Below are 9,285 nucleotides of genomic sequence, written 5' to 3' on the forward strand. Positions count from 1 at the left end.
AAAACTTTAAAAGCAATTCAAAGTAGCTATAAAGTACGGAGAGAGTTAATCTAGGAGGAATGGCATTTATGACCTATACCCAAAATGTGTGTGTGCAGATTAAATGTTGCAAATGCTCTTACTGGGAGAACTGCAGCGGCTGCAAAACTTCCCCTGAACTGTCTGTCTGCTCATTATTCTGAGGAGATGAGATTTATATTGAACATTTTGTGATAGGCACTGTGGCTGTGGGCAATGTTACATGAAGAAGCTTAAGGCAAAATTTGGCCTCCAATAATTAATTCTTCTAAATTATGTGAGGACACATTTGAGAGAAAATAATTTCTTGCTGGGGGATAAAGCTCATTAAAGGAGAATATTAATGCTAATGGAGGTAGAGAGGAATAATTTCAAGCAGGTGCGCAGTTAGCCGTTCTTTTGATGAGCGAGTGGAAAAAGTGAGAGCGGGATCTTAATTATGTTTCGGGATCAATCGTCATGGGAGAGAAGAAGCTGTCTGATGTGAAAAGGAAAGAAATTAAAAATGGAATTTATGTTTTATTGTCTTGTTCATGATGAGCTGTCACGTAAAATGACTTCATTCCTGCCAATCGTCTCCGGTTAAATGAAAGACTGGAGACATAGCAGTTTATGTGGCAGACTTTATCTGTAAAGCTGAAAGTGGCAGCGTTTTGTGGTACCTGAGTCCGATTAGGAATTATTCTAAATGGATTTTTCAGTATTGTGAATGGAGCTGTCTAATATTTGAGTGCATGGCATGAAATAAAGTTGATAAATGGCTCTTCTTCTCTCACGTTGCAGCTATGTCTCCCTATGAGGACTATGGTTTCCGTGTGGCTGTGCTGGCGTCCATCGTGAGCTCGGCCATCATCTTCTTCATGTCCGTGGCCTTCATCACCTGCTGTTTGCTCGACTGTATCAAAGAAGACAAAAGGAAAAAGGATGAAAGGTGACATCAAAGTACCAACACCAGAATATAAAAGTGATCTGTTACAAGTAAAAGACCTTCATTTAAATCATTAAAGGGATAGTTTACATTTCTTTAATGGGGTTGTATGAAATACTTGCTCAACATGCACCCACACTGTAAAAAATGTTTGTAGAAATTACAGTAAAACACTGTCAAATTATATCAGAAATAGGGCGTGAAATTAAAAATGTAATATCACCGTAGTAGACACTTTTAATTACCGTAAATCAAAGAATAGCACAAAACTTTTACTTTTTTCTGTCATAAACTTTAGAAAACACAGTTTTGCTGTAAAAAAATATTAGATTTTTCATTTAAAATGAATGGAGAAATACCATAACGTCACAAGGACATAACTACCCTAAAAATAATAGCAGACCAAAGGACCTAACAAAGGACCTAAAATGACCAAAAGAGTCACAAAACGACCAAAAAAAGAGACAGAAAACGACCAAAAGAGACACAAAACCATCAAAAAAGACACAAAACGACCAAAAGAGACATGAAACTATCTAAAAAGACACAAAAAGACCAAAAAAATACGTAAAATTATCAAATGAGACACAAAATTACCAAAAAGAGACACAATAGGGATAAAATGGCAAGTGATTTTTCAGTCTAAATGACAGATTTAGCTGATATTTACATTTAAATTTACAGTAGAAAACCCACTCACTGTATTTTTTACGGTAAAGTTCTGGCAACCACAGCTGCCGGTATTTTACCGTAAATTAAACAGAATATTTTTTACAGTGCAGTATGGAGAAGCAGGAAGAAGTTCTGACATAGAAGCCAAGCAATTAACTACTTTGGATTGGGCAGCAGCAAAATGGATTTAGCCCATCTAAAAATATCAATTTAAGTGTCCTTTTTTAAATGTATTTAACCTTTATTTAATATCCCATTGAGTCAAGGGAGCCCTGGCCAAGAGGCAGCAAACACTAAATACAGTTACATATTTACATAAGACACAGACCTTAAACACGTTATGAGAAACAAATGCATATTGTGGAATTGGACTTAATAACTCTGTTTGAATTTAAAAGTGCTCAAAGAAATTAAGTTTCCAGTCTTTCTGTAGCATATTCCATGAATAAGGTGCAGAGTAAACAAATGCCCTTTTACCAACTCTGTAGAGCAGAAGGGACAGAAAGCAACAATTGATCTAGTGAACGAAGAGAATAAGATCCAGCATTTCTCAGGTGCAAATATACGAAGGCAGCAGTATTGCCCAATATTGCCTTATAAATGAAATTATACCAATGACTACACTGCAAAAAAAGAAAAAGTTGGGTGAACTCAAAATTTCAAGGCAACAAACTTCGATAAAATTTTAAGTTGGACAATTAAACTAAATATTTTAAGTTTTGTTTTTGAGTTTGCTCAACTCTGAATTCAGATTTTTGAATTTATAATTTTACATTGTAATAACTTTTAATCCTTACTTGTGCAATGTGCTGAATTGGCACGATTGTAACGCCGCTATGAAATGTCAGCTAATGTTGCGACCACAATTTTGAGTTAGCATTGATACGCTAATGGCTACTCTTGTAGCTGTAACAAGCAGCGCCGCTAGCATCAGTTAGCCGCTAGCATCAGTTAGCCGCTAGCTTTCGCTAATGACCGAATTTCCCAACAAAGAAATAAGAGTTATCAGAACTATTGTCCCTTGTTGTGAACCCCAACTTAAAGATATAAGTAACAACAACTCACCAACTTGTTTTTGAGCAGACAACTGGCTTCCTTTGTTGTGCTAACTTACATTATTGCCCTAAATATCAATAATTTATATTTCCAAGTTTTACCAACTTAAATCACTGTTTTAGGCCAAAAAATACAAGTTGGCTTTTTTTGCAGTGTAGCCATTCGAGTAGCCAGAGCAGGCCATTATGTACATTTAGGTGTACACAATATTATAAATATTTTCACCGCTTTACCCTGCCATCAGACAGCCCTGTTTAAGTTGACATAGGGGGACCAGGAGCCATTATATCTATCTATACTGTCTTCAAAGCCACCAGACTCCATTGACAAAAACAGTAATTTTTCCTTGTAGAACAAAGGACTTTGGTGAATCTAAACCATCCCTTAAACACCAAAGTCACGCACTAACACAAAAAATTGAGACCACAGAAATCCAGAAACTCCAGTGTTATGTGAGGTAACATTTCTGTTTACCCTCACTGAACTCACAACAACTTCACTTCCAAAACTCCAAACTATCTCTTCAAAGGGGCTCTATGGAGAAACAAAACTTCTGTTCACACTCAAAGTTACACACACAAAATGCATTGTGTGCATTATGGAGCTCCAGCAAATGTATTGAAAGCACTTTCTCCCCCATAAAGCATTTGCAAAAATTGATTTTTAAGTGCTTGAAAGCCAGCATTGTTGACTAGCTTGCAGTCTTTTCTTCTTCTCTGCCTTTCTTGGCACATTACTGCATATGTGATTGTGTTTCTTCCACCTGTGGATCAGTGGAATAGTGTGAAACCGTTAATAGGACTGTGAACCACGTCATCCACTTGCACGTCTTCATAAGTGAGACAAACAAATCAGGGACTCACAGAAAATAAAATAACTTTAGTATCCTCTGCAAAATGTACTGAAAGCAAGTACCTGTTAACATCGTACAATTAAATAAAGCATTCCTCTGAAATGGAGTGAAGAACAATTATTAAGTACCATCAAATGGAAATACTCCAATGTAGTAAAGTAAGCGCCAACACTTTACTTCTTCATCACATCCAGACTAGAAAACAAACTGTAAATTTAACTGTAAAGTTCTGGCTGTAAACTCCATGAGGCCAGTTTCAGTTTGATGATGATATACCAAGTAAAACTGGAGACAAGCCCAAATAGATTTAGTATCAAATGATAGAACTGGATGTAACTCTCTTATATGTTAGATTTGCAACCTCTGTTGACATTTGCAACATTTAAAATTCTTTATTGAGCATGATAGTGTTTTGAAAGTAAAGATTCAAAATCACATTTTATGTTGGACTAAAGGACTAAAAAAGACACGAAATTACCAAAAAAGACACAAAATGACTGAAAAAGACACAAAATTACCATAAAAAAGACACAAAATGACTGAAAAAGACACAAAATTACCATAAAAAAGACACAACATTACTAAAAAAAGACACAAAATGACCAACAAAGACACAAAATGACTGAAAAAGACACAGAGTGAGACGACAGAAGGACCAAAAAAACCCCACAGAAGACACAAAATGACAAAAAAGACACAAAATGACTGAAAAAGACACAACAACAGACACAAAATGACCAAAAAAGCCATTTTGGATTAAAAAAAATGGACAAAATAGCCCAAGACTCTGATGATGATATACCAAGTAAAACTGGAGACAAGCTCAAATATATTTTGTGATTTACGTTATATTTACAACCTTTGTTCACATTTGCAACATTTCAAATTCTTTATTGAGCATGATAGTGTTTTTAAAGTTTAAAAAAAAAAAAAAGATTCAAAATCACATTTTATGTTGGACTAAAGGACTAAAAAAAGACACAAAATGATCAAAATTGTTACGCTAAACAAGACACAAATAAAATACTAGTCCCACTAGAATAAAAAACCAGAGTTGATGACAGGATCACACACAATCACAAGATCACATTTATGTTGGTTTTTCTTTGTTTCTTTTTGGATCAAAATGTTGATCCAGTAAGTCAGAATAAAAATCAATTACTATTAGGTCATATAGGTGAGGTTGTGCTGAAAAATAATATACCAACATGGCATTTAAACATTTTTTTAAGTGGTGTATACAGGCAGGATGGAAAGATTAAAAAATGGACAAAATAGCCCAAGAATCCATAGAGTTAAAATTGTATTTACTTTAGCAATCATACATAGAAGAGTATGAGTCACTTTCCTACGATGCATATGCAAAGTGAATATACTGACCTGCGTTTTTTAAATTGATTTTTTTAATTTTTTTAAACAGGGACTCAGACATGTTTCAGTGGGAGGAGCAGCCCCAATATCATGAGGACCACAGGTCTCGCTACAACCATAAAGGCAGGAACAACAACAACAACAACACCCAGGAGAAGGTGATTTCCCTGTGGGACACCGGTACCCCAGCCGTGTGTGACAACATGCAAGCCTGCAGGTGAGATGGGGGGCTGGCAGTGGCGGTTCTAGACCCATTTCACTGTGGGGGGCAAAGCAGGGTCCAGTGTTTAATCAGAGGGGCACATTGAAAATCGTCAAAAATGATATTTAAGCATTCAAAACCTTTATTTTAGCTAAAATTCTCATATTTGGAAGAACTACATTGATTGAAACAATGAGACTTACCAACATTAACAGTTATTTTTGTACGACAATGACATTTCTCATTTTTGTGCACAATTACTTTTATTTTTATTTTTATTTTGAAAGTGCAGTACAGTGAGAATGATCTTTATATTTAGCTTTTACTGCACAATTAAACTATTAAACAATGTACACATTCTGGGTTCCTTTTGTGCACAATGAGATATTGTTTGAACAAAAAATAGATAAGCACTGTTCCGTTGTTCATCGTTATAAATTGATCATTTAGGGTGCTTTCACACCTGAAAGTCCGGACCAAGGTCCGAATTCTGTTACATTGTTTACATTTGGTCCGGTTGGTTTTGGTTTCACACTGCAAAAAGAAGAACGGACTTTACAAGACAATTCTACTGGACACGTCATCTCACTATGTACTTCCGCGGCTCATTTTGTTTTGGTTACGCTGCATTGTTAGGCCGGCCCGCAACAAACAATAAATATTTTTGCACGACAATGACATTTCTCATTTTTGTGCACAGTTACTTTTATTTTATTTTGCAGTACAGTGAGAATGATCTTTATATTTAGCTTTTATTGCACAATTAAACTATTAAACAATGTAACATTCTGGGTTCCTTTTGTGTACAATGAGATATTGTTTGAACAAAAAATAGGTAAAGAATTGTTCCGTCGTTCATCGTTATAAATTGATCATTTTATTATTAATTTGACACAGGGGCCACAGCAGGGGCCAAGGGCTTCTTCACAGGGGCAGTGGCCCCTGGAGGCCCCTGTGTAGAACCACCACTGGGGGCTGGCTTTTGCTCAGAAAAGGGAAAGATTCAAAATGTCCCTGAAGGCACCAGCAGAATAATTAAAGATGCAACTTCCTATTTTTTCTGCCTTTGTGACTTAAGCAAGATATGGTAACACTTTATTTTGAAGGTGTCTACATAAGAGTGACATGAGCGTGTCATTAACATGACATGGGATGTGTCATGAACATTAATGACACTTTGTAAGTAACATTAATGCTCATGATACTTGTCATGTCATGTTTCTGACAGGCTTGTGTGACTCTTATGCAAGGTTATTATAGTTAACGAAAACTAACGAAATAACGAAAACTAGAATTGAAAAAAGATTTTCGTTAACTGAAATAAAAATAAAAACCAGAGTTTTTAAAAAAACGATAACTAACTGAAACTGTATTGTGTGGTTACAAACCTAACTAAAACTAACTAAAATTATAGTGAAAATGTCCTTAGTTTTCGTTTTTGTCAACTTTTTTCATTCATAATTCAGTGTTTCTATTTGAACATGCAACACATGGTGAATATGTTTACTGAGACTGGGATGTTTACACTAGAACCAAAATACAAAACAGTTAATAACCTTATTGGGGCTGAGATGATAAACCAAAGGAAACAAAGACAAAATGTATTATGACCTCTTTGAATCTGGCACCAACACATAGCCCATTACAAAAAAACTAAAACTAACACTGAAACTAATAAAAACTAAACTAAAACTAAGCATTTTCAAAAAATAAAAACTAAACTAAAACTAGAAAACTCACTCTAAAAACGAACTAAAACTAACTGAATTTGAAAACAAAAATTCACAACGAAATTAAAACTAAAACTAATGAAAAATCCAAAACTATTATAACCTTGCTCTTATGTAGGCCCCTTCAAAATAAAGTGTGACCATATCTTGCTTACGTCACAAAGGCATGTTCAAAACACAGAATAATTAAAGATGCAACTTCCTGTTTTTTCCTCCCCAGATGTCATCAGCAGTATGCCTATGACCCCGCCTGCACATATGGCCCCACGCCTCCACGTTCCTCCCTCCCCGGCTACGACTACAACCAGCCTCTCTTACCCCGAAACCAAGAATCGGTGCAGATCTCCGCTCCACCTGACTACAACGGACCTCCTCAGTCCTCCATTCAAACTACAAACGCAGGGCGAGGCCAGTTCTCTGGTGTGGTCTGGCAACATGGAGGACAGCAGAGCAGGTTGTCAGGAGAGCAGCCATCAACCACAGACGAGTCCAACACCAGGAATATAAACCCTGCCAAAGAATTTTCTATTCGGATTATATCAGTGTGAGGACGTTACACAGGAACAAGAACTTGTTTACTGGCCAAATATGTTTGTGATGAGGACTACGGGAAGTAATAACTGAACACTCCTGGTCTTGTTGAAATTATAATGTCTGCAGTATGGAAGCTCTGTGGGAATACTGATCTGACAGACTTACTGTATGTGCCTTTTGCAAACTGTAATGGCACACTGCCCTCTGTCTGAAAAGGGGAGCCATTACACTTTCAGGACACCAGCCTTGTTGAATGACTGTAATTAAAAAGGTCCATGGACTTCTATGCCCTCAGTTGAGCTTTTCAGAAACCTGTCATAGTGTTATGTTTTTGTTAAAGTTAACAGTTTTTTATTTTTTAACTGCAAATTGTAGGCAGCTGAGGATGAGAAACTCGTCTCTGGAAAGTCCACTTTTGTTGGGTGAGGATGAGAGCAGCTGGAAACCACTGGCCAGAATGTAAATACTGTATCATTTTCAAAGAATGTAAATAAATTAAAGACTTATACTGATAACAAGTGAGTTTGTATTGCAATGGAAGGAGTACAAAGGTGTAAATTTCCCTCTGAGGGACCAAAGCAAATCATGAAAAGGCAGCAAACAAGAACTTCAAGACTTGAAGACTTATTATTATCATTCTTATCGTCACACTGTTAAAATAATCGTCATTTTTTGTCAAAATTGGGTTGTTTTTTTTGCCTAAATAATCTCATGATGCTGGCCACCTATGGTTAAATCACCTCCATCCTCAGTTGATCAGATCATGATTTTACCCCTTTAAGATAATGGCCTATGTCAAGTGTGTGACTTAAGCGGATTTATTATTTCATTCTTCATAGTATTTGACTTTATATGCCTCTCACACGACTTTATCACCTCTTTTATGGAGTTTAAATACTGGCCAAACGAGAACTTTGAAGGCCGAAGGGGAGAAGGATTCCATGTGAACAGCAGTTAAACATGCCTTTGTGACTTAAGCAAGATATGGTAACACTTTATTTTGAAGGTGTCTACATAAGAGTGACATGAGCGTGTCATAAACATGACATGGGATGTGTCATGAACATTAATGACACTTTGAAGTAACATTAATGCTCATGATACTTGTCATGTCATGTTTCTGACAGGCTTGTGTCACTCTTATGCAAGGTTATTATAGTTAACGAAAACTAACCAAATAACGAAAACTAGAATTGAAAAAAGATTTTCGTTAACTGAAATAAAAATAAAAACTAGAGTTTTTGAAAAAACCATAACTAACTGAAACTGTATTGTGTGGTTACAAAACTAACTAAAACTAACTAAAATTATAGTGAAAATGTCCTTAGTTTTCGTTTTTGTCAACTTTTTTCATTCATAATTCAGTGTTTCTATTTGAACATGCAACACATGGTGAATATGTTTACTGAGACTGGGATGTTTACACTAGAACCAAAATACAAAACAGTTAATAACCTTATTGGGGCTGAGATGATAAACCAAAGGAAATAAAGACAAAATTTATTATGACCTCTTTGAATCTGGCACCCAACACATAGCCCATTACAAAAAAACTAAAACTAGCAATAAAACTAATAAAAACTAAACTAAAACTAAGCATTTTCAAAAAATAAAAACTAAACTAGAACTAGAAAACTCACTCTAAAAACTAACTAAAACTAACTGAATTTGAAAACAAAAATTCACAACGAAATTAAAACTAAAACTAATGAAAAATCCAAAACTATTATAACCTTGCTCTTATGTAGACCCCTTCAAAATAAAGTGTTACCATATCTTGCTTAAGTCACAAAGGCATGTTCAAAAAAATTGCCTAAGTCATTTATTTTCTATTATTTCTTTGTTACATCCTTTTTGAGTGAAATTATAAATAAATGTCATATGTTGCACTTTTGGTGAAGTTTTTTGTGAACTTGGACAA

General features: G+C 35.4%; 1 protein-coding gene across 1 annotated transcript in view; it reads left to right on the forward strand.

Annotated features, from left to right (window-relative positions):
* LOC131972143 (sushi domain-containing protein 3) overlaps window positions 1-8,331 on the forward strand; it is a 32,531-nt gene extending 24,200 nt beyond the window's left edge. The window contains exons 4-6 of the mRNA XM_059333922.1: window positions 802-949; window positions 4,948-5,115; window positions 7,051-8,331. Of these exons, the coding sequence (XP_059189905.1) occupies window positions 802-949; window positions 4,948-5,115; window positions 7,051-7,378 (644 nt within the window). The 3' untranslated portion in view covers window positions 7,379-8,331. The remainder of the gene's footprint in view (window positions 1-801; window positions 950-4,947; window positions 5,116-7,050) is intronic.
* Window positions 8,332-9,285: the final 954 nt, after the last annotated feature.

This window comes from Centropristis striata, chromosome 5, assembly GCF_030273125.1.
Source record: "Centropristis striata isolate RG_2023a ecotype Rhode Island chromosome 5, C.striata_1.0, whole genome shotgun sequence".
Lineage (NCBI taxonomy): Eukaryota > Metazoa > Chordata > Actinopteri > Perciformes > Serranidae > Centropristis > Centropristis striata.